General features: G+C 37.2%; 2 protein-coding genes across 2 annotated transcripts in view; one reads left to right on the forward strand and one right to left on the reverse strand.

Moving 5' to 3' along the window:
- MS3_00008932 (uncharacterized protein) overlaps positions 1-10,381 on the forward strand; it is a 48,351-nt gene extending 37,970 nt beyond the window's left edge. The window contains exons 10-11 of the mRNA XM_051217274.1: positions 983-6,738; positions 8,896-10,381. Of these exons, the coding sequence (XP_051064651.1) occupies positions 983-1,324 (342 nt within the window). The 3' untranslated portion in view covers positions 1,325-6,738; positions 8,896-10,381. The remainder of the gene's footprint in view (positions 1-982; positions 6,739-8,895) is intronic.
- Positions 10,382-12,178: 1,797 nt separating this feature from the next.
- Positions 12,179-27,211, reverse strand: part of AXIN2_2 (Axin-2) — a 36,164-nt gene continuing 21,131 nt past the window's right edge. The window contains exons 5-7 of the mRNA XM_051217275.1: positions 25,443-25,999; positions 18,707-19,252; positions 12,179-17,445 (exon numbers count right to left, since the gene is read on the reverse strand). Coding sequence (XP_051064652.1) covers positions 17,319-17,445; positions 18,707-19,252; positions 25,443-25,999 — 1,230 coding nt within the window. The 3' untranslated portion in view covers positions 12,179-17,318. The remainder of the gene's footprint in view (positions 17,446-18,706; positions 19,253-25,442; positions 26,000-27,211) is intronic.

The raw sequence follows: 27,211 nt of genomic DNA on the forward strand, positions 1-27,211 counted from the left end.
CAACCAATATCATAGTCACAATCTTCAATAAGAACGTCAAGACAATTTTAGGGTATGGAGCTGAAACTTGAAGAACTACTACAACCATCATCAAAAAGGTATGAGTATTTATAAATAGTTATCTTCGCAAAATACTCAACATCCATTGGCCGGATACTATCAACAACAGCCTTCTGTGGGAGAGAACAAATCAACTTCCAGCTGAAGAGGAAATTAGGAAAAGAAGATGGAAATGGATAGGACATACATTACGCGAATCACCAAACTGCATCACCAGGCAATCCCCAACATGGAATCCTGAAGGGAAACGGAAAAGTAGAAGTCCAAAGAACATATTACATCGGGAAATAGAATCAGATATGAAAAGGATGAATAACAACTGGAAGGAGCTGTAAAGGATTTCCCAGAACAGGGTTGGATGGAGAATGCTGTTGAGCGGCCTATGTTCCTCGACGAGGAGTAACAAGCGTAAGTAAGTAAGTACTGATCGGTAAAAGAAAAAAACATTTTGTTAACAAGATAAAGAGTACAAGGTACAAGTATTTAATTGTTTGTACAGGATACTCAACATCGATTGACCGGATATCATTAGCAATAGCCTATTGTGTTGGAGAAAACTGATCAACTTCCATCTGAAGAAAAAAAATTCAGAAAAGATGATAGAAATAGATAGGACATATATATCACACAAATGATCAAACTACATCACAAGACAAGCCCTAATTTGGAATCGTGTATGGAAACAAAAAGTAGTGTAAGGTCAAAGAACACATCACGTCAGAAATTGTAAGTAAACATGAAAAAGGATTGCTTAGAACATGATTAGATAGAGAATGTTATTTAGGCGGCATAAGTAAATACATTATTCCTTATGATATCCTTCTAAGACACAAACATAATTATTCATGTCATAATGATCATCTATCTCTCATCATCATCATCATCATCTTCTCTTTTTTTTTTTCTTTTCTTTTTCTTTTAGTTACTTATTCGTACTATCTCACGTTCTATACCGGGTTTATTACGTTTTTGTGTTTGTGCATTAATCTTATTTTTTGCATTCAGTTTATGCGGTTGGGTTGTATTAGGACCATATAATGTAAAATTTCATACATTTATGTCTACAGTTGAATGTTTATATAGTTTAATTAATGGTGATGATATGTTTGTCACATTTACTATTATTAATCAAAATGCTCCATTTGGAATTTATTTATTTAGTCGTTTATTTTTATATTTATTTATTACATTATTTATATATGTTGTATTAAATTTATTTGTTACAATTATATTTGAAGCATATGAAGAAGTGAAAGTAAGTTAACATTGGGATATTTGATGAATTGATTATCTGGTTAATGTTCCTTTTTTTTTTTCTTCCTTAGCAAGTTAGTTCTCTACGAGATAAGATCGTTAACCTTAATGCCTGATACCTTCTGTTTTATTCGGATTGGGAATAGGCAGTAGTCTCCGGAGGGACATTAGGCGAAGTTTAATATTTATAATAACAATCTTTATTGATTTATTTAAACATATAGATATTGGTATTGAGGGGGAGGGAACTCCGCCTGGAATCCCTCCGGGGGCTACTGTCGGTCCCAAGCCCGGATAAAGGAGGAGGGTTAGCGTCCCCATCCCGTAGAAAACTAACTCGCTAAAAAAAACGCTAACCAGAAAGTCATTGAGGGGGGGGCGTCGAATAGATTTGTATGAGGGCTGTGGTACTTCCCCGATGGGTGGGAGCTATACCTAGAGCCTTTGACCTGAAGGTCTAATCCACTAGGCGATGGAACAATGTAAGGAGATGCAATTCTATGGTAGTCGATGACCAACAATCGGTTCATATACCATTTGTTCTTTCAGGATCCTAAAACTTATGTACACCATTGGTTTAGAATCAGGGTTTTCCAACTCTTCTAGGTGGATCTTTCATATTCATCAATTCAGTTGAGTTGTCGGACATTCGGTTTTCGTCTTCTCGATTTCGTAAACAATATCCCCCGCCACGAGAAGATAGTGAGCGGGACTTCACTAACAGTGGTTGTATACATGTAGCCATGTGAGACCATTTCAAGAGGGAGGTCTGACTCTTCCCACTCTCGGCCGTGTACAAATACACAAGTTTGTACACGTTATCTTCGTGCCGGACATACGCTTTTCGTCCTCTCTATTTTATAAACCACACCCCGGTCACGAGAAGGCATTGAATAGGACTTCTCTGGCAGAGGCTATATACGCGTGGCCACTCTCGGTCGTACCTGGGCATTTGGGGGCAATTCGGACACTACAAGAAGGGTAGTGCTTTACGGAGGCTAGCCCCTATCTTCGGACAAGCCGATTCCAAGGGGGTAAATGCATTCTTAACAAACAAAAGAGTACTCTCTCCAGAACTCACGTCGACGTCTCCGAGGTCAGTTGCGTTACTATGTAAAGCTGTGAAGGTCTCATTATGAGATTGGATGTTCATCATTGATAGTGTGAATGACACGTTTTGTTGATTGTTTATGCAGAAAATTGGTTTGTCGGTTAACTGATTTCATTTATACTGGTAGTTGTTTTTTAATGTTCTTATTGTTATTGGGATATTGCTATTGCTAAGATTAATGTGTTTGACTGTCGTGTAACTGGAATAAGTCAACTTTCGTTTGTTTGTGCTGTGCATAATTGATTCACGTGATCATTGATCAGAATAATTATTATACATGTGACGTGAATGTGTATATGAATTGTGCGAATGGTCCACCAAGGTGCTTGGTGCCTGTGTGGTTGCGCCACAAGTTTTAAAGCCTATATGGTGTCTGGTTCTCATGTGAAGCAGGATTGAGCTATACTGCTCGAGTTATAAAATTTAAGCCTGGATGCTGTCTGGTTTCCCTGGAAACGGAAATGAGCTGTACTATTTAGCCTACAAGTTTTAACAGTTTAGGGGTTGTGGAGATTGTTAAGTTTTTAATTGAAATCATGAACCGATTGATGCTAGACCACCATTGAAAACGTGGAAGCCCTGGACGGCTGTTTCGTCCTGTTGTAGGACTCCTCAGTAGTGCGCATCCACGATCCCGCTGGATGCCGGCTCCGTGGTCTAGTAGGCTAAGCGTTTGCGCGCGAAACGGAAGACCTTGGATTCGAATCCCGCTGGCAGGATCGTGTGTGTGCACTGCTGAGGAGTCCCACAATGGGACGAAACGACCGTCCAATGCTTCCAGGTTTTCAATGGTGGTCTAACATCAATCGGTTCATAATCCCAATCAAATACAGATTTTAAGCTTGGGCGGTGTCTGATTCTCCTGTTAAACGGGATTGAGCTATGCTGTTTGGATTGTCACCTGAAGGTATGGATAGTGTCTGGTCCTTCAGAAAACCAGTGTAAAATTACCCTGGCCCAAAATCGTATATTATATAACTAACTAACTAAATAATATTAATAATTCATTTGACTAAAATTCTAATTGATCATCCAAACAAATAGTATAGGGATGATCAGTCATGTATTTACTTACTTACGCCTGTTACTCCCAATGGAGGAGCATAAGCCACCGACCAGCATTCTCTAACCCACTCTATCTTGGATCTTCCTTTCTAGTTGTATCCAATTGTTGTTCATTCTTCTTCTTTTAATATCTGTATCCATTTCTTTCGTCTTCATCTTCTACTATGGGGTTGATGATTCCAAGTGAGGGACTGCTTTTTGATGCAGTTGGGTGCTTTCCTCAATGTGTGTCCTATCCACTACGATGACCAGTTCTTTGTCTATTTAGTCTTGAATACTGATCAAGTCCTTTCAATTACATGGATGTGATTGTAATCAATAAACTAAGTGTATCACCATTATGATTCACTTGTTTTTAAGTTTGTTAATCGGTTAAAAGTATTCAAATTTGGTATTATGGTAGTTAGTAGTCTCAGATAGGTTATCCTAGGTCTATTTACAAACATCACTGATTTGTGAAGCTATCGATTATTCATATTATGGTGGCTTCTAAAGTTGTGATGTTTATTTGTAACAACCAATTTCAAACAAATTTTATATTAACAAACAATTTTTTAAAAAAGAAATCCCCCTCAGTATCATTCAAATGTAAATCTCATCTTGTTTGGTGAACCCGAATTTCTGCATACAAAATTTAACTACTTATAAGTAGGTAGAAAAAAATGTCTTAAAATCTAGCGCCGACTTCAGTTAAATTGAATTCATAACGTTTCATTTGTCCTTATTTGTCGCAATTGGAAAGTCATCATCCAATCTAATTTGAAACTTGATGAATTGAGATCAATTAATGTGATTGGAGTGAGAAAAGTCAAGTATGTGATAAACTGTATTACGATCTCATACAAATTAATATGCTGTTGTGTTGCTAATAGGAATAAACTTAAAGTATTTGTGAACTGTTCAAATATCTCTTTGCAGTATAAAACCCTGGAACTGGTGACTACTGTATTAAACTCAAGAGAGATCGAACTATACCGGTTTTCATCTAATTTATCCAACAGAGTTGGGTTTGTAGTGAATTTAATCAGTTTTCAGCGAATAATAAATAGCCGATTCTGACTTAGTTCTCCAAGTTATCTTGTTTTAGTTGCATTATCATCAGTAACTTTCAGAAAAATTGACAGTATAGGGTGAAATGGATAAATCTATTTATGGTTAATAATGTTTAAGTATCGATAAAGTGGAATTTTCGCTAAATATTATCATAGCCAGACCTACACACAATTAGAACATCAACGGATAGCGTTTGCTTATGTGAAAATGGTTTTATATCTTCATACACTTGACATGGTCATCAACAATCATAAATGTATTCACCAAGAGACATTTATTTATTTATTTGAATACATCGAGTACACAAATGCGCCACGCTTCGCCATTCCATTTGTATGAGAGCTAGGATGCTGCCCAGATCGAAGCAGGTGGTTTTCTTCGGGGGCTACACCCGAAGCATCTGACCGAAAGGTCTGATCCACAAGGCAGTGAAGCAACGTGAAGAAATGTAGTCTCATGGTAGCCAATGAACAACAATAAGTTCGATATTTGCGCTCATGATGGTTCTTTTGAGATGAATCTACGAGCAAATGAAATGGGAGTCGGTTTTCTGTGACCACTGTACTATCATTTCTTTGCATTTGATTTATATGTCTTAAGCATTTTCCGACACCTTTCCGGACTAGGTACAGTACATTTCCGATTCGACGTTCTATGACACCTGGTTCCCACTTACTATTACCTTGATACGATCTGAGAAGTACCTTTTCACCCACCTGGAAGGTACGACTGACCTGACGATCTTCATTTGTGGGTTTATTTGTCTTTCTGGGCGGCAACATACTGTTAAAGACTGTCCGGATTTTCCTTCCGAACATACACTCGGCCGGAGACTTTCCTTCTGATACTGCCGGATTACGGGTAACTCTGCGAGACCAATCAGGGCACTAGGTCGTTCACTACGTGTTTTACGTGTCACTAATCGATCGATATAAACGCCGCGTATCAAATCCTGCAGTCATCCAAGTCACCAAGAGTCTCCAATCATTGGTTACGATAGTCACGCGGACCCCAACCAAGTAGTCTGCATCTACGAACAAGGTTAAGACTAGAGGTTCGTGACTTCAAGCAATGATGCCACGTTTTGGTTTGGCCACCACTAACCTTCTTCCAACCATCCCCAACACCGGTTAGCATTGCAATCGGTGTTTAGGCATACGTAACACGTGGCCCAGTCGTCTCAGTCGATGAAGATCCACAACCTCGTCAACTAATTTACCTTCATTCCATTATATCTTGTGTCGAACCTTACTATTACTTACCCGGTGATCCCAGCAAATGCAAGTAATATCTTTAATACATCTATGATCAAGTACTAGTAACTAACAAATCTTCTACTCTTAATGGCCATGTTTCGCTGCCGTAAATTAAAACAGAACGGACTACCGCGCAGTATACTCGTCCTTTTATTGAAAGACGGATATTTCGCCTTCGCCAAAGGTGACGTAAGTTGACAAAAACCAAACGAGCTTTCGGAATCCGTTCTGAGGTTTCGTCAGACACCTCTGCATTAAAGTTTTGCCTTATTTATTCATTGAATGAATTGTTTTTTTTTTGTTTGTTTGCTATCTCTCTCTCTCTCTCTCTTATATTTCAAGGATATGCAAAATACCCATGGACGTTCAAATAATTCACCATTATGGCATTTTGTTTGTCAACAATATTATAATCCTAAATCATCTATATTTAAAGAAGATGAAACACGACCTGATCGACATTTACTTCATGAACATGCACTTGGTTATATGATGAAAACAACGACGACGACGACAACAACAACAACAACACCATCAATAGCAAAAAAATCATCTACATTAAATTCACATCATATTAACAGATTACCATCATCATCATCATCATTTAATGATGTATGCTTAAAATGTAAACATTCCTTCACAGATCATTCACATATTCCACAACAACGACAACACCGTCAACATCAAGTAGGTGATAACGAAGAAAGATGTTGTTATTGTTGTCAACGTCATCAACAATATTCATCATTACAAAATAATAATAATAATAATAATAATAATTCATTAAATCAATTGAATCATTTTATAAATATAGACAATAACTCTACTATGACTATAGACAATAATAATTCATATCCAATTGAACACATTCAACAAGGAATTGAACAAATCCATGATGATATTCATGTAAATAATGTTCGTAATCGAATAATTGAAGGAGTAAGTTGTTGTTTATTTATTTAATAATTACACATAAGATGGGTTTTTTGTGTGTGGATATTTATAGTGATTTCAATGGTTAAGATCATGAGTCATGGGAAACCTAGAAGCACTGGATGGCTGTCCCGTTCTATTGTGGGACTTCTCAGCAGTGAGCATCCTCGACCTCGACCCCTGGACCTACTGGTTTCGCGTGCGAGCACTTAACCACTGGGTTGGTATCCAACAGTGTTCATGTCTAACTTCAAGTAATCCACGAAATTGAGCGACACATTCACCATTGTCATCAGTGAGTTACTATCTCACAGCAGATCTGGTTGAACTCCACTGGTCACTACTTCTCACTGAGAACTCCAGGATAAACCTCTTGAAGTCAGTCACTAGTGAGCATAACGAAACGGCCATCCAGTGCTTCCAGATTTTCCATGTTGGTCTAGCTTCAACTGACTAATGATCTTAACCATTGAAATTAAATATAACTTGTTCATAAGTTAAATTATTGACATCAACTTGATAATTTGTAAACAAAAGAAAATGACCAATGAGTTGGCATGCAATAAGTAATGACTCAGTGATTTAGAAGTTAAGCATTTGCGCGCAAGACCGTTAGGTCCTGGTACCCAGCAGGAGCATGGATGCGCATTGCTAAGGAGTCGCATACTAGAACGAAATATGGCCGTCAAAAGCTTCCAGGTTAACTGAACTATAAAATAACATTGATTTTTGCTAAGTTCATTTGGAAGATTCTAATCGAACAGTGTGATTGATGGTTGAGTAGTTGTATTTATCTAATCTTAAGTGGTAATTAAATTCTTTCGATGAAGATATAAATATATGTATTAGCTCAAATAACATGACATTTCTTACATTTTGTTTTGATTGTTGATTGCCCTCACAAATGCCCTGGTACGACTGAGAGTGTGGAGAGTCAGCTCTCCCTTTCGAAATGCTCCACATGCGTATAATCACTGCCTTCTCGCGAAATCGGTGTTGTTTACGAAATTGATAGGACGAAAAGCGAATATTCAGCACTTTAACTGGGTTGGTCGATATGGAAGATTTACCTAAGTGAGTTGGAAAACTCGGTTTTCAAACCAATAGTGAACATGGGCTCCAGGATCCTGAGTGAACAAATGGCGTATGAACCAATTGTTGGTGATCAGCTAAAATAGGATTGCATCTCCTGACATCGCTCTACTGCCTTTTGGATCAGACATTTAAGTCGAAGGCTCCGGGTGTGGGGCCCTCCAACAGAACCACCTTCTTCGGTTTGGGCACACAGGCAGTATGCAAGCCCTCTCACAAATCGGATGACTTATGTGGCGCATATCAATTTGGTACCTGCTTTTGGAATTTCTATGCAGATGATGAAAAGCCGTGAAATAGACCAATGAATTCATTTTATTCAACAAACCTGATTGTTCTTGCTTACTGTTCGCTTCAAACGTCATCATGTTATCCACTTAGCTACTGAGCTCGAGTCCCAGAGTGATGAACAACTCTGAGGTACAGGTTTATCCAGTTGACGAGTCCCAAATACTACGAAACGTGCCTCCTAGATTCCACTGCTGGCCACTATCCATCCGCACTAGATGCACATATACCAATAAGAGACTGATTAATTGCATTCAAATAAACAAAGATGATCGCGCGATTTCGTGTATTGGTTCAGGTTACATATTAACACCATTGGAAGCCGGCTCAGTAGGTTAAGCGTTCGCGCACGATGCTGAGGGCCCTGTGTTTGAGTCCCACGAGTGGAGTCGTGGATGCACACTACCGAGGGGTCCCACAATAGGGAAAAAAGATCGCCCTGTGCTTTCAGGTCTTTAATGACCGCCTAACATCAATCTGTTCGTGATCTAAATCAAACAACACAATAGCCTCCAGAACTCTTATCCTGATAAATAAAAATGGTTGATGGTTAGTAATGGAATTCAGAATTCGTGTTTTGTCCTGTTTGAATAATCGTCAGCTGGTAGATATTACCTACATTCACTGTGAGACTCGAACATCAGTACCGTTTGCTTCAAACAACATCGCATTATCCACTTAACTACTAGCCACTATTCATTTGTTTGTTTTACTTACCATGTTATTATAATTAAGAAATAATATTTTCCTGTTTTTTTTTCTTCTAATTATTCTCTTTTAAAGGTGAACATAAACATTACAGCTGATGAATCTATTCATGAATAGATCATTACTCATTACAATTCATTACTGTTTATGGAACTTGTTCTTTTATTCTTTATTTTATTGACTATTTCTATTGTGACCACTTGAATCATTGATGCATTTTGTCTTCGTTTACTCTCTCTCTCTCTCTCTCTCTTGTTTTTTTTTATATAAAAGAAACCTCATTGTATTGTTTTATCAGAATTATTATTATTAATACTACTACTACTACCAATTATGTGTTAGTAGTATCTATCTAATTATCTATTTCTTTTCTTTTAACTAATAACAATATGATTAAAGCATAGTTTATAGTTTGTTTACAAATTTTTATTGTTGATTTCAAATTATATTGTACTGATACTATCTGATTTTTCTATGCTAAAAACAAATAAATGAAGTGGGTTTCGAACCTTGAACTTATTGACCACATGTGGAAAGTTGTGAACAATTAACAAATTAACAAATCAACCGATAAGTAATATGCACTGTCCACAGGTATCTATCTTATCGTTGCTTTTGTGTGGATGAGACCACTAATATGGACTAATCGAATATATTTGAATATAGAATGTCTTAATAAAAATCTGAGAATAATATAATAAATAATTTACTTGGAAATTATCAACTAATCATCTTCAACTTGATTGTTCTTTTGTTTCTACAACAATCTATGATCTCCTTAACATTCTGTTATTAGGCATTTCAATTTTGATTGATGATATATACTACTTATATCTGTCAACATTGGTAGCACATACCAGTGTATCTTATAAAATATGCATATATAACAACTAAGCACCAGAAAAAAACATACCTTCGATAATATGATGTTTTAGGATAATGTATGTATAATATAATATATGAAGTCTGCTTATGTTCGTATCTATAATTATTACTGTTATTATTGTCATTATTGGTCCCCCAACATATTAGATATTCTTTTTATCTCTTCTTATCCTTCCCGACCGTTGTTGCTACCTTGATGTGGTGGTCGGGCTTGCCTATCGTGATGAGGCAACCGAGCTATACTGGCTGGAACAACCGCTACTCAAGGTGCTACCATGGAAGACAGGTCGGTTGAAGAGCGGTAAGACTAAAAGCAACAAACCCGAGGTCCGAAGGCGAAGTCGTACTGTTGACTGTACAGAGGTGTGGCAGCAGTAAGGTGTTTCCTTCAGACAACCAGCATGACAGCGATGCTGCCTTCTCACAAGGAAGAGTGCGGTTAGAAAAGGTCGACCCAAAAAATGCACACCTCACCCTATCCCATGGATATTCGTCTCCGGCGGTAAGGTCTCAACAAGTACGGAGCTAACACAAAAATTACACATAAAATGGTCGTGTGTGACCGACCTCAAGCAGTTGTCTCTTGGGCACTGCGGTCACGCTCCCAGGTTACTAAGACCACCTCTAATCCAACTTCCTTTTCAGTTACCTCCAGAAGAACCCTTCCACGCTCTGGACAACCGGGAAGTGATAACCGCCCTCATACCTCTAACAGCACTCAAGACCACTGTATTCATAATCAACCTCCGTCTTCACTTCCTATTCTTCCTCCTACATCGACTTTCACCTCTAAACTTCTTTTTTCGGCTTCCCCCCCAAGTGTCACCATCGCCAACGATTCTAGTGCTCAAAACACTGTCCCATGTCTACTGAAACCTCATTCCAAACTACACATTGGAGCCTTCAACGTACGCACCCTATGTCAAATCGGTCAACAGGCTTCTTTGGCTAAAACCCTAGAATCTCTTTCCATTGATGTATGCTGTGTCTCCGAAACACGCATACAGGATTCCAGTGTGGTCATTCACTTGACCTCACCTCGGCAAAACGGAGAGCCCACGAGATACACCCTCCATGTATCTGGTGACACGACGGCCAGCTCTCGTGGACTGGCAGGAGTAGGGATAGCAATAAGCATGAGGGCGGAACAAACACTGTTAGAGTGGATCCCCGTCAACAGTTGTTTATGTGCTGTTCGGCTAAACGGCTCCGTAAGAACTCGGAAGGATAGGGATATACGTCGCTGCCTTTTCGTCGTTTCTGCCTACGCTCCCACTGACTGCAGCTCAGATGAAGTGGAAGATGGATTTTACAGAAAGCTCTCTGAACGTCTTCAGAAAGCTAAACGCTCAGACATAGTACTCGTAGCAGGTGATTTTATTGCCCAGATAGGTAGTATAAACCAAACAGAAAGGCATTTAAGTGGGTATTTTAGTATTCCGGCACAGCGAACAGATAATAGTGATCGTCTGCTGCAACTATGCTCAGACAATCGTTTATTTTTAGCAAACACTAATTTTAAGCATAAGGAAAGACATCGTCTAACATGGCGACCCCCTACTCCAAACCAACGATGGACTCAAATAGACCATATTGCCATCAGTCATCGTTGGAGAGGGTCGGTAGAAGATTGTTGCTCATTCTGGAATACCTGCTTGGACTCTGACCATGCCCTTATAAGGGGACGCTTCTGCTTGCACCTCACTGGACGCAAAAAAGCCACAGTAAAAAGACCCATTAGAACTGAATTGAGTAGCGAGAAAACCAAAAGTAGGTTCCAGGAAAAACTGAGGTCATAATTAGGTAGTTCTGAAAACGAGGCTGACCCAGATGTTGCTTGGAAAGTCGTACAAACAGCAGTGACATCTATCAGTGATTTAAACCACAGAGTTACAAAGAACCGGTGGATTTCGTCAAGGTCTATCACACTGATGGATTCTCGTAAACTCGTCCCATCAGTTTCTGAACATGATGAAGAGCGACAACAAATCAGATCTAGGTTAAGAAAAAGTCTAAGAAACGACCGTGAGCAGTGGTGGGCAACGAAAGCAAAAGAGATGGAAAAGGCAGCGACTATAGGGAACACAAGACAGCTTTACAGACTAATGAAAGGAACTGGAGTTAATAAGTCAAGGGTAAGTCAGACTATTTCGAAAAAAGACGATACACTCATCTGCTCTCAGTCCAGACGTTTAGAACGATGGGCGGGACATTTCAGAGAACAGTTCAGCTGGCCTTCAGCTACTCTACAACTACCCTCCATTCCCAGACAGTGTGAATGGAACATTGAAGTAGGTCCCCCGACTCTTGCTGAAGTTCAAAAGGCTATAGTTAATCTGAAACGAGGAAGGGCAGCTGGTCCAGATGGATTGACTCGAGAAGTCTTTAGGGAGGGTGGTCCAATTTTAGCGATTAGGTTGACTAATATTTTAGCTAAAATCTAGGATAGACGTTATTCCATCTAACTGGTCACAATCACTTATCGTCCCAATATATAAGAGAGGGTTAAAATCATCCTGTGACAACCACAGAGGGATTAGTTTAACTAATATAATATCTGAAATACTAGCCTCGATAATTATCAGACGCCTAACTAAGACTCGTGAACTGCAAACACGAGAGAATCAAGCTGGCTTCAGACCTAGTCGTGGCTGCATCGACCACATATTCACCATTCGTCAGGTTCTAGAACATAGGCATACTTATCGGCGTCCGACAATGGTGGTCTTTCTTGACTTAAAAGCAGCATTTGACTCGATAGACCGCGAGATTCTGTGGCAGTGTCTGTCATTGAAAGGCGTACCTCAGAAGTACATGAAGCTTGTAAAGGCTCTTTACTCAAACACTACCAGTCTAGTCAGGGCTTATGACGAACTGTCATGTACTTTTGCAACCTCAAGTGGTATCGGTCAAGGCTGTCCACTCTCTCCATTTTCATTTAACTTCATTATAGACCTACTGATGAAAATAACATTCTTGTCGACTGAATTCTCGGGTATTGATCTCCTACCAAGAGGCCCACTTATCGACTTAGAATACGCAGATGACATAGTCCTGTTTGGTGAAGACGCTGACAAAATGCAGAGTCTTTTGGTGGCACTGAGCAACAATGCCAGTATGTTTGGGATGCGCTTCTCTCCCTCTAAATGCAAGTTGTTGCTTCAGGACTGGTCTGCGTCAGCACCTGAACTAAGGATAGGGAGTGAAGTAGTCGAACTCATTGACAGCTTCACTCATCTTAGAAAACTGATCATCCCTAATGGGTTGGTGTCTGACGAAATCTCAGCACGGATTCGAAAAGCTCGTTTGGTCTGCGCCAACTTACGTCACCTATGGCGAAGGCAAGATATCCGTCTATCAATTAAGGAACGAGTATAGTGCGCGGCAGTCAGTTCTGCTTTACTTTACGGTAGCGAAACATGGCCATTAAGAGTAGAAGATACTTGTAAGCTATTAGTATTTGACCACAGATGCCTCAGAAATATTGCTGGCGTCTGCTGGGATCACCGGGTAAGTAATAGTGAGGTTAAACGCAGGGTATTAGGGAATGATGGTAAATCAGTTGATGAGTTTATGAATCTTCATCGACTGAGATGGTTGGGCCACGTGTTACGTATGCCTGAACACCGATTACCACGACGTGCAATGCTAACCGGGGTAGGGGATGGTTGGAAGAAAGTTAGAGGCGGCCAAACCGAAACGTGGCATCAGTGCTTGAAGACGCTAACTTCTAGTCTGAGCCATGTTGGTAGATGCAGATTACTTGGTTGTGGTCCGCGTGACTTTCGTAACCAATGGTTGGAGACTCTTGGTGACATGGCTCAGAATCGATCACAATGGCGTCCGTGTATACACTCCCTGTCTTCCCTTAAACTAAGAGATTAAAATCACTTCATATCTTTCCTTCTACGAACTAATTCTTCCTTCTTGTACTATATCTCTATATGCAATCTTTCTTTTATATATTACCACCTTTAACATAACCACTGCTGTGAATCCGGTGTTCATCTTGTTGTGCTGATGCGGTATGGCAACCTGGACCGATGCACATATGTGCCTGGTCCTACTTTGTAGCTGGCTGACTGACTGAGGATTCCAAATCGGGGCTTGCCTCGCAACAGGTACATTTGACTACATATCCCAGTGATCTTGTGAACGATGAAAATTGTACAACATAGTCTATCCAACTTAGAGATCACAATAACAACGTAATACAATGAGCTCAAGTTGTATACCTTTATGCCTACAACTTCCAATCTTCTAGATCATGTACTATGACATTTACATTTATTGCATACGTATTTGTTTATTAAATGAATGATGAATTAACCTTAACTATCTACATTGGAGAATCTATTCAAAACATACACTTTGAATATTTCTAGTATGTTAAGATACAAACTTTCTCGATGAATAACTCAATAAATAATTGTCAATTACAACTAACTTGATCGTAGCAATTGATCAACACTATAGATAGATGTAAACAAACATGATATTGATTCAAATAATCAGTGATAGATAATAATTAGTAATTATAGCCCTGAGTTATGATTTGGATATTTCAACGATAATATCTCAGTTTATGAAGGTGGATAACGCGAGTCCTGATTCTACAGAGAATATACGTTACCATAAGACTGTAGATACATCTTGCTGTTAAGTACTAACAAGCATAAAGTTTAAATAAAAGCTGCCCTGTCGACTACCACCACCTTAATTGAATTATCATACTGTTATAACAGAATGATTCTTGGAGTAGTTGAGAAGCTCGACTCTATTTACCAGATTATGATGATTTATATCTTTATTGTATAATTAGTAAATAATTTTATTGTTAGATTTCTATGTTCCACTTATTGTAAACTTATGATAGACTTACTTACTTTTAGATACTTCACCATTCTTTAATGGTATATTGTTTACTCTGCCTTTTAGTGCTGGTTACGGTTTAATTGTATTTCAGATTTGATACCCTTTGTGTGTGGTCTGATATTATTTCCAATATATCATTATATAATTAAATTAGTTACAATGAAGAGTTAATCTCCTTGCCAATCATCATCTTTTAATTGATTATTCGGTTAAAAAGAGGTTCGAGGATCAATAAACATTAAAGTGTTGATTATTTGCGTTATCTTCTATTTTATGATACAATGTGGTCTCTAGTATAGGGGTTGTGGAGATTATTAAGTTTTTGATTGAGATCATGAACCGATTGATGTTAGACCAACACAATTGAAAACCTGGAAGCACTGGACGGCCATTTCGTCCTATTGTGGCACTCCTCAACAGTGCGCATCCACGATCCCGCTCGCGAGATTCGAACCCAGGGCCTTCGGTCTCGCGCACAAACGCTTAATCACTGCTGAGGAGTCCCACAATAGCACGAAACGGCCGTCTACTGCTCCCAGGCTTTCAATTGTAGTGTTCTAACATCAATCGGTTCATGATCACAATCTAAAACAATGTGATCTGTTTGGCGGCTGGTGTATATGAACCCAGTATGTTTGTGAAATATAAGATTCATATCACAGAGGCTCAGATTGATGTGCTCTGCACTCAACAGACAACCAGGATGCAGGACCGCTAAAGTCTCTAGACTATTCATAAATGGTTTTATGCATTATTGACCCAGTCGATAATTGGCAGTATCATTAATTTCAATATGAATAAGATACATGGCACAAATTATAACAATTTTTCGTGAATTAGATCTCCAATTCGACTGGTAGTACGTGAAATAATAATCGAAAAGGAAAGAAACAATCTGCATTGTTATGCAGTACATGTCTTCTTCTTCTTCTTCTTTTGATTAATATGCATGTCTTGTGTGTTGTTGAGATGAATAGTAAAGATTGAAATAAAAGTACATGGTCATTTTATTCTTATTATGAGATTCAAATAAACAAACTGTTCAAATCACCTATGATGATGATGATGACGACGACAACAACAACAACAGCAACACCAAATTTATTTTATCTAATAGAAATAGATCAACATTACAAACTACAACACACATGTAATGCAATGATGTTATAAAGCACAATAAACTATAGAAACATAATGCCATTTATAGACCATTCATTCATTCATTCAACAAAACAATAAAATTCATATCAGAAGAGGAAATATGAGTAGAAAACATATTTATTATTATTATTATTATTTACTCTATGATCTATAATGTGTGGGGATGTGTGTGTGTGTATGTGTGTGTGCGTACTTGTTGCATGATCCCCCTTTTGTCTCCAATTTTCCATCAACTACACATAAACGCGCACACACGTGTACACATAGGCAGTTTACTCACTACTCAAAGGGAAACATTTTATTGAACAAAAAAATAAATAAACAAACCAAAAAGAAATAAGTTTTTTTTTGGGCTCTTTCATCATTCAAATAGATACTCCACTGATTTTTGTAAACAGATTATGTGCGTTCATACGGCGTCACCCCCCCCCCACTCCCTACCCTCTTCATCTAATGAAGATTGAATTGACCTTATCAATGATAATCATAGTAGTCAGTTTAAAAAATAAAAATAAAAAAAACCCATCAAGATTGATTGTAAAAGCCAGGGGGGGGGAATTTTTTTTTAAGGAAACATACGAATAGTAACATTAGTGATTAAATAGTGTTAATCATAATTGTCATGTATGTCAAATGGAGATGGGCAAGAATTGAAAGGCAACAATTAAATCATATCAATTATTATTATTATTATTATTATAGTAGTAGTAGCAGCATATGTTTAATGTAAAATAAGAGCTAATAAGAAATGAACAAGAGGTAACTATTGCATAAAATAAACATTTACAATGACCTCCTCTCTCTCTCTCCCTCTCAGTGATTATCGTTGTTAACACCCCTACCCTATAGAATACAACTGGGATATATATAATGTGTGTTTTTTTTTAAAAAAAAATGGACAAATCGAAAATTGTTTTTTACGATATAAGAATTTTAAAAAAAAGGAAAAAAAAACCAAAATAGGAGAGAGAAAAAACATAGAAACTATAATGATAATAATATACCCTGTTTAACCCATATGGAAAAAGAAGCATCATTGATCGGGATGGGCACGCGCGAGTATGTACGATTGACTGAAATGTACTGCATATACACGTACACGTACACACTCACACACACACGCTCACACATATACACACATACATACATACATACATAATAAAGCTTAAAAACAACCAAAATAATGATGATAAGAAGGCACAAATGACCACAATCACATCACCATTATTATTATTATTAAGAATAAATTGAAAATGATAATAACCGGATATTGAGAATAATGAAGAAGATAATAGCGTCGTATAGACGGATAGAATGAAAGTGATCGAGTAGAAAAAATTGTGATACAATAGATTGAGGCGCTTATTTTTACATTTGAATAATCTAATAATTTGTGTAATGCCATATCAAAGAGTGAAAGAAAGAAAGAAAGAAAGAGAATAGTTAAGAGATACAACTAGGTGGTTATATTGCCACATCACTCTCAAACATAATGAAAATCAAAGAGAATAACCAGATTTCATAATTATTATACCCTTAGACAAAAAAATCCAACTAACATCTTCTATTGTCAACTATTAATCAATTCGTTCAACTTTGGCGACAATTTTACCTTCCCATAAAGGTAGAATAGTATCATCATTGGTGATCTCTTGATGGACTACACCGGAATCGAATTCATCAGATGCTTTCTTAAAAAAGTATCTGTTTTTTTTTGTTTGAAAAAGAAAAATAAAAAAAAGTAAACTTTGATGTGAATACGAGTAGACAATGAGAAAGATGAATAAACACTTGAACAGTTATTTATCATATGCCTTCAAATACCCTGATACGATCCAGAGTGGGGCGAGTCAGCTTTCAGATGGTCACGCGCATACAATCACGACCACATGACTGACTACCCTATACCTGACATATATCCATAGCATGATAAAGTGATATTATTGTCATAGAAGATTTTACATTTTTTTTAATGTAAGCCAACAAAAATGATAGAAAACGAAACAAACCCTCTATCAGATTGATTACAATGGCGTGAATAATAATTTCCCGCTACATTTTGGTTGGTTTCCAGGTTCAAGATCAAAATCGCGAACTAGTACAGAGTTTATTCTAACTAGAAAATGACCACCATTAAAGTGAGACAATAAAACTATTTGACATTACTTTGAATTGTTTACAATTGATTAATCACTGAGTAGTGTGATCAGTGTCATGTTTTGTTATGTTCACAGTATTATGATATTACCTTGGATCGGTGAACGGAAACAAAAATAAGCAAAGCAAAAACAGAATGAAACTAAACTAGTCCTCTGTGTTATGGCCCTACTAAATAAAGGAAGAAGACTAAATTCAGATGTAAAAATATACGGTTCAACAAGCAGCCCGGAAGGTGGAACAACAAGCACTAAACTCATATGTAATATATACAATACAAAAATGTCTTTGAAAAGTCTCATAAATCGAAAACGAATCAATGGAGTTTAAGTTCCTTCCCGGAGAGAAATACAAGCTGAAGGTAATGATGAACGCTTTTAGGTGCGAAAAGGAGAAATTCGAACTTTCACGATTAGATTACAAGAATAGGAAGTTTACCAAGTGATTTCTCAGGGTCTAGCATCTCCAACATGTTTATCTACTCCTTTAGTATTGAATGGATTTGATTGATTAAGTTGTGATATGATCGCATTAGTCTAAGCGATTCGGTATTACCTAAACAACTACCTGTGCTGACACCGCGGGTGATTCGAGGTAGTTGACTGGGAACTCTACTAAACCTAAAATTTCCAGCTAGATGGGATTTGTCACCAAGGTGTACCTGTAATCTTGATGAAACTGATGCACCTTGTACAAAATAGTATCGAATACAGGGATGAAAGTTTTTCTCTCACTTAACTGTAACCATGTAACATTTAAAGAATCACCTTAGAATAACATCAATATATATATACACGATATCACTTACCGGAATAAACCTTTTTTCTTGGGAATTAATTGTTTAAATTGACCAAGTGTAATCTCTGATGATGGCCATAAACTTCTATAGGGTACCGGATCATCACCCATATAATAGCCTATAACAAGTGAATTGGACGAGGTGCATACACCTACACCGGAACTTCCCGGTGTGGAATTCGACGTCCCAGAAACAGCTGATGTTGATGAAGAGTGAGTTGATTGAGATGTGGTGTTAGTTGTAACAGAACCTTGATGATGATGATCATTAGTACTGCTAGTTGTAGTAGAAACTGTAGTCGTTGTAGTGGTAGTAGTAGTAGTACCACTACTACTACTACTACTACCAATATTAACTGGACTATTTTCTGTTCGATCTGTATCATGCATAGATATTGCAGCATTAGTGGTATTATTCGAATCGACTAAATGCTCCGTATAATGTGTATGTAATTGAATATCTGATGTCTTGTGAGAATATTTCGATTGAGAAAATGATGCGAACCATGGTGGGACGATTACTGGTAATGATTTTGTAGTTGATGGATCGATTGTACTGCAAGAATAAAACAAAAGAGATAAACATGAATTGCGACACTTTATTTGTAAACACTGAAAAAGAATTTTGATTTAAATAAGTCGGAGAAGCGATCGATAAGTCTTGTATCCGAATTTCGTGATTTATTGTTAAATGGATGGCACTAGTAGTCGACAGGGTACTGTGGACATCAGTTTTGTCCTAGTCGGTATTCGTCAGGATGACCTCTCTGCAATTCTGAGGAAATCGACTCGCTTTTTGAGATCAAAAGCCGCATCACTTGAATATCTCAATGATAAAATCTTAAACTATGAAACTAGGTAACCGGGACTCAAATATTAACTGTATAGAATGCTTTTATTCTCAATAAACCCCATTAAATTATTTTGTATGTTGTCAATTATGTCACGACTGTTGATATGTAAAATACAATATTTATAACTGAAGAACATCTGGAACTCAAAACAACTGTCAACCAACACCAAGGTCAAAATTTTCAATACAAATGTGAGGACAGTTATACTGTATGGGGCGAAAACCTGAAGAACTACGAAAGCCATCATCCAGAAGATACAAGTGTTTATTAACAGTTGTCTACGCAAAATACTTCGGATCCGTTGGTCAGACACTATTAGCAACAACCTATTGTGAGAGAGAACAAACCAGATCCCAACAGAGGGAGCACTGGAAGTGGATAGGATACACATTGAGGAAAGCACCCAACTATGTCACGAGGCAATCCCTCACTTGGAATCCTCAGGGTCAAGGGGAGGAGAGGAAGACCAAAGAACATATTATGCCGAGAAATAGAGACCGACATGAGAAAAATGAACTGGAAAGGATGTTCCAGAACAGAGTGAGGTTGGAGAATGCTGGTCGGTGGCCTATGCTCCATTAGGAGTAACAAGCATAAGTAATTATAAGTAAAGTAAGGAGTAAGTAAGTAGTCGAACGCGTCGACAACTTCACTTATCTTAGAAGTGTGATCAGCCCTAATGGGTTGGTGTCTGACGAAATCTCAGCACGGATCTGTAAGCTCGATTGGCTTTTGCCAACTTGCGTCACCTTTGGCGAAGGCGAGATATCCGTCTATCAATAAAAGGATGGGTATACTGCGCGGCAGTCCGTTCTGTTTTACTTTACGGTAGCGAAAGATGGCCATTAAGAGTAGAAGACACTCGTAAGCTACTAGTATTTGACCACAGATGCCTGAGAAATATTGCTGGCATCTGCTGGGATTACCGGGTAAGTAATAGTAAGGTTAGACGCAGGGTATTAGAGAATGATGGTAAATCAGTTGATGAGGTTGTAAATCTTCATCGACTGAGATGGTTGACCACGTGCCGCGTATGCCTGAACACCGATTACCACGACGTGCAATGCCATCCGGTATTGGAAATGGTTGGAAGAAAGTTAGGGGCGGCCAAACCAAAACGTGGCACTGAAGTGTCATTGAAGTCACTAACTTCTAGTCTGAGCCATGTTGGTAGATGCAGACTACTTGATTGGGGTCTGCGTGACTATCGTAACCAATGGTTGGAGACTCTTCGTGACATGGCTCAGAATCGATCACAATGGCGTCGGTGTATACACTCTCTGTCTTCCCTTAAACTAAGAGAATAAAATCGCTTCATATCTTTCTTTCTACGAACCAATTCTTTCTTCTTGTACTATATCTCTATATGGAATCCTTCTCTTATATATTACCACATTTGACATAACCACTGCTGTGAATCCGGTGTTCATCTTGTTGTGCTGATGTGGTATGGCAACCTGGACCGATGCACATATGTGCCTTGTCCTACGTTGTAGCTGACTGACTCACTGACTTTTACTTATATTCAAATATGATTATTTATATTTCACAGTCTATGAGTTTGTCATTTGATAAATAAATGGGTTCGAACATATAAACTAATCAAAAGTTAAAAGTCTATTGTAATTTAATCACACAAAAAAAGAAAAGAAGAGTGAATCGATAGCTTAGTGATTAAAGTGTTTAATATTGAACCAATAAATGAAAGATTTGAATCAGGGTTTCATTTACTCTAATTCATGTCTCTGGATAGTTAGATGAACTCTTGCTACCTCTACCACTACGAGATTTGAATCGACAACTGCATCTCTGTGCTAATGTGGTGTGGCAACCCGAACTGTACGTACGTACGAAGTTCTACGTTGTTACTGACTGACTGACTGAGATGAGCTCTTTTACAATTATAAATGTAACTGGAATTGAATATCATGTAATATGTAGTTAGTTTTGTTTAGCTTTCTGTCAATCATTTCACATACATACACACATACTTATGATAGATGTACACTATTGTTTTTTAGAATATAAAGAAGTAGTATAGAGAGAAAAACGAAACAATCATAGTGATTCATTATTTCTCCTTTATTTATAACTAGGGCCCATTTTCAGATTTCTTCTTTAATGTTCAAAATGGACAGCGACAAACAATCAAGTAACTAACTAACTAACTAACTAATCAACTATAGTTCCTCATTATTATAACAACCACAAATCATGATACTATCTAGATTATACACATATACACACAAATAGATATCAAGTATTCAATCAGAACTAACTATTGTCTCATTTCATTGATCATCTCTCACTTTCTCTTTCATTATCTCTAACCTTAATATTATAACCTCGATTTATTAATAGACAATGAAATAAATCATAAAGAGTAACAGAATATGTACACATGTGGTCAGTATACTCTTAACAATCAATGAAGTAGAGAGGGATAAAGAGAGAGAGAGAGATAATATACATATGGATGAATGCAATGAATGCAATGAACTAACAACACATGATGAATAATACTACTTAGTTATTCCTCTTATAACTAGAACATAACTAATCAATCAAAACAGGATAACGACAATGACAAGCAACAAGTAGAGAGAGAGAGTGTGTGTGTGTGTGGGAGAGAGACTAGAATAAATAACTTCACAAAAGTACTACTACTACTACTACTGCTACTACGACTACTACCAATATCCCAATTATCATTAAAGAATCATTATCTTAACGAGAAACAAGAGAAACTCTATCAGTATTGTCAGCATCAACGATACACAGGAAGAATAATGACAACCCATAAATTCCTTTATATTTGCATATGTATATACACACACACACAAACGAATGATTCTATATGTGTATATCCATACATGCACACATATAGACAAAATTAGGATAGTTTATTTCAAAAAGAAACTATTGTCAAGTTAAAAAAAAAAAAATGAGTATTTTAATTGCTGAATTGATGAATCAATTGAAGTGAGATGATCATGAAAAATCTAGAAGCACTGGATAGTTGTTTCGTCTTATTATTGTGAGATTCCTCAACAGTGTATATCCACGATCCCGCTTCGTTGAGATTCGAACCCAGGACTTATCTATCAATCACAGTGAATATATCAACGGAAGTTTCAATGTTCCATACAATATTATTATCAAATAATTTAGTTTTACAATTACTACTATCAATGCTAACAACGTATAACCACGAGTATATATCAACATCTAACAACAATAATAATAATAATATATTGACTGTTAATGGGTCGACTGTTCAATGGTACACAATAGGATTAAAAATAAGAGAGAACAGACAAATCACGAATTGATCAGAACATGAAATCAATCAATGATCAGTAATGTAGACTATGGACACAAAAATACAACCCTTCAAGTTGACACATCACCATATTGGTAATAAATACATGAAATAATAAATATGAATAACTAAAGTAGTGGAAACAGTAGTAATGTAGGTAGTGATAGTAAAGATGTTAACAAACAGAGAATAGGCTTCAAGAAGAGTGAATTCACTTTATTTATTTATTTGAACACATAAATAGTGGTACAAAGGGGCACCGAATATATATGCGCCACACAAGTCACTTGACTTATGTATGGGCTATGATACTGCCTGGGTGCCCAAACTGAAACAGCTGGTTTTCTTAGAGAGCCACATTCAAAGGCTCCAACCTAAAGGTTTAATCCACAAGGCAGTGGAGCAATGTAAGAAAATCCAACCCCATGGTAGCCGATGACCAACAATTGGTTCATACGCCATTGGTTCACTCAGGATCCTGGAGCCCATGTACACGATTGGTTTGAAATCAGGGTTTCGCAACTCCCCTAGGTGAACTATGCGTGTCCACCAACCAGGTAAAAGCGCCGGACATTCGCTTTTTGTCCTATGAATTTCGTAAACAAAGGCAGTGAGTAGGACTTCCCTGACAGTGGTTTTTTGTTGACCGTAATTACTTCAGTATTGTTTTCTTTACGCTTTTTATATTTGTCAATAAACTTTTGTGGGTAAAAGTTGTCTCGTAGGTATTTTCCCACGTTTATCAATTCTTCTTCCAGTTTGCCAGTAGTACATACCCTTTCTACCCTATAAAATAGTGTTTTAACTAATGCCTTCTTGTAACTGAGTGGACAAAAACTATTGAAATTCAGGTAAAGGCCATTTCAAGTACTTTTTCGATAAAGCGAACGTTGGACTGTTTCGTCTTTCCTACGTTTTATAGCAACATCAAGAAAGTGGGACATGTTATTTTGTTCGTGTTCCATAGTAAATTGTATGTTAGGATGTGCATTATTGAAGAGTTCTAGCAGGCGGATTGCATGCTGCTTATTGTTACAGACAATAAACGTGTCATCAACATATCTGAAATATTCCGTCGTTTCGCTAATCATCTGTTTAAGCACCATGTTTTCAACATACCCTATAAAAATATCTGCCAGAATTAGACCTAGTGAACTTCCCATTGCTACCCTGTCGATTTGACGATATATGGTGTTATTAAACTGGAATTGAACGTCTGTTGTGCACATTAATAGTAGTTTTTTGGATTCCGTGGCTGGTAAAGGTAGGAGATCATAATTCTGGCAAATTATATCAATAGTTTCAAGAAGTCGTATATTGGTTAACAAGGATACTATACGTACAGAAGAAATATCTTCAACCACTCCTCCTCTACTGGCTAACATCAAGGCCAATTAATCAATAGTAATCTTAGTATATCCTGGAGTTCTAGTGAGAAGCAGTGATCAGTGGAGTGCAACCGAGTTAGTTGTGAGATAGTAACTCATTGATGACAATGGTGGATTAATTGAAGTTAGGCATTAGCATCGTTAGATGCCGTCTCAGTGCTCGCGCGCGAGACCAGTAGATTCTGGGTTCGAACCCCGCGAGGCGGGGTCGTGGATACGCAATGCTGAAGAGTCCCACAATAGGACAAAATAGCCGTCCAGTGCTTCCAGATTTTCCATTGTGGTCTAGCTTCAATTGACTCATGATCTCAACCATTGAAGTAATCTTAGCTATTGAATGACCGAATTAGACTACTGTACTTACGACCTTTCACAGTCAATTGTAATTGTCTCTGTTATCTTTATTCATAAATCTTTGCATTAACATTATTACTATTGGTTAATACATCATTATGAATCTCCCCAATACATGAGTTATTCACTTCGCATTCATCTCTCCTTACTAATTTTTTACACAATATAGCCTTTTCACCCTATTTGACCCATATTTATTCGGATCATTTTCACTTTATATATATGCAGATTCAAGTTAACATTCTATATGAATCATATCAATATGAATAATTTTATTTGGCCCTTTATACACCACGCTGGTAGATGTTCACTCATTTGTTGGTTAAGTCGCCTGGTAGTACGCCCGATATAGCAGCGGAATTTGTAAATGCACATTGAGGAGGCCAACTCAGGTAACTTATCCTTCGTTTGCATAGACATCGCTGGTCGATAAGAGAAAGCCAACGCAAGATTGGCTGAGTAGAATGTCATGGTGATTACTTTCGTTAACCTATATTTCAAAGTATCACTGGTCACATCCCCGTTGAATTGTAGTTTCATGTATAAAGGTTTCTCACTTCTACAGTTTCACACCTATCCGATACAAGAGAAATTTGGTTAAATGTCTCACTAGCAGAGCTAAAAAGATCAGCACAATAGACACTCTAAATCAGGAGCTTGAATTTATCACCAACTCACTGACCATGATCGGCTACCCCAGTGTCCTCAATCTGATCATCATTTGGGATTATTAATATGGATATATTGAATGGTAGAATCTGAAAAGAATTTATTCTTCGTCTATAGATTAGTCTTTTAAAGATGATGAAGGGATCACTATTTACTTACCTGGAAGATTTATTATATGAATTTATCGAATTATTATTAGGCATAAGTTGTGTATTTTCATCATTAATCCAATTATTTTCAACTATAGAATAAGAAGATGATTTATGATTATGTGTTTGTTGTGATTTTGTTAGATCATTATTAGTTGAATGTGACCAATTGATATCACCGATAACAACATTATTACCACTAATATATGGTCGATTATAATTTAAAGAAGTAGATGGACAATATGATTCATGATTATAATTTGTGATAATTGGAGATATAAATGAACGTTCATTTATATCTAATGAAATATTTCGTTGAGATGAGTGATCATCTAGTGTTGTAGTATCATGAGGCCTAGTTGAATGCATACTAAGATCTAGACCAATTCTATTATGATCAATATCATTAGTAACGTTGTTATCACCATCAACATCATCATCATCAACATCACGAAGATGACCACCTCCTCTACTTCCATCGCCACTCCCTCCTCCGCCTCCTCCACTACTTGGAGTACGATCAGCTGATGCAGCCCATATTCTTGAACAATGATCTTCAAGAATAGCCTAAAATTATATTCCAAAAAAAGAAATAATTATCATTATAGTAATAAAAAATGTTGACTTATAAATACTTTTTTATAATAGAAAATGATTAATCATGGATCTTTGTTGAAGTTGACCGGCAGTAGCCCCCGGAGGGACTCCAGGAGGAGTTAAAGTTGACAGAACAACAATTAAATCAATATGAGTACACAATAGAGAGAAAAATAAACAAAAAAACTTTCCTATTTAGAATGTAAATAAATAGATCAAATGAATATATAATCTATCTCACAACATATTGACATTGATTATCATAATATAGAAGATTATAACATAAATACGTGTTTCGGTGATTATAGTTGGTACATTTCAAATCCTGACATTAATAAAACAGAAGAATTTAGATTTGTTGAAGTAATTTGATAAAGATATAAGTTGACTTTGAAAAATAACAATGACAATGTGTCCTGGTACGGCCGAAGGTGGAGAAAGTCAACTCTCCCTCTCTCTCTCTCGAAATACTGCCACACGCCCAAGCTCATACAGTCACTGTCAGGAAAGTCCTACTTACTGCCTTTGTTTACGAAATGGTTTCCAGGATCCTTAGGGAACAAATGGTGTATGAACCAATTGTTGGTCATCGGCTACCGTAGGACTTCATCTCCAAATATTGTTCCACTGCCTTATGAGTTAGATCTTTAGGTGGAAGACTCTAAGTGTGGCTCTGTAAGAAAACCAACTGTTTCAGTTTGGGCACCCGGGCAGTATCATAGTCCATGTATAAATCAAGTGACTTGTGTAGCGTATATCTATTCGGTGCCCCTTTGTACTGATATTTATATGTTCAAATAAATAATTTCTCTTTAAAGACAATATAAAACTTTGTTTATTTGAGATTTCTACAGACAAAACCAACCTTTGATGAAAATATTCTTCAGATGTATCATACTAGAACTTTGAAGAGAAAACAAAAAACGGGAAGTAAGACAAAAAATTTTACACTCAAAATTAGTTTAGACACAGAAAACTAAGATATTTATAGAAGAATACGTAGCCTTGATATTGTAGGAGACTCCTGAAACATGCTAACTTCAGTGAAAAAAAAGGGGATCAGTAATTACCTATGACACAGTTCATTATTTTTTTTCTAGAGCACTGTAGAAAACTCTTGAAATCTTTTTATAGCTTTGAAAGACTAAAGTTATAAATTCTTGGGAGCTGTTGTCAAGGAAA

This window comes from Schistosoma haematobium, chromosome 5 (genome assembly GCF_000699445.3).
Source record: "Schistosoma haematobium chromosome 5, whole genome shotgun sequence".
Taxonomy (NCBI): Eukaryota; Metazoa; Platyhelminthes; class Trematoda; order Strigeidida; family Schistosomatidae; genus Schistosoma; species Schistosoma haematobium.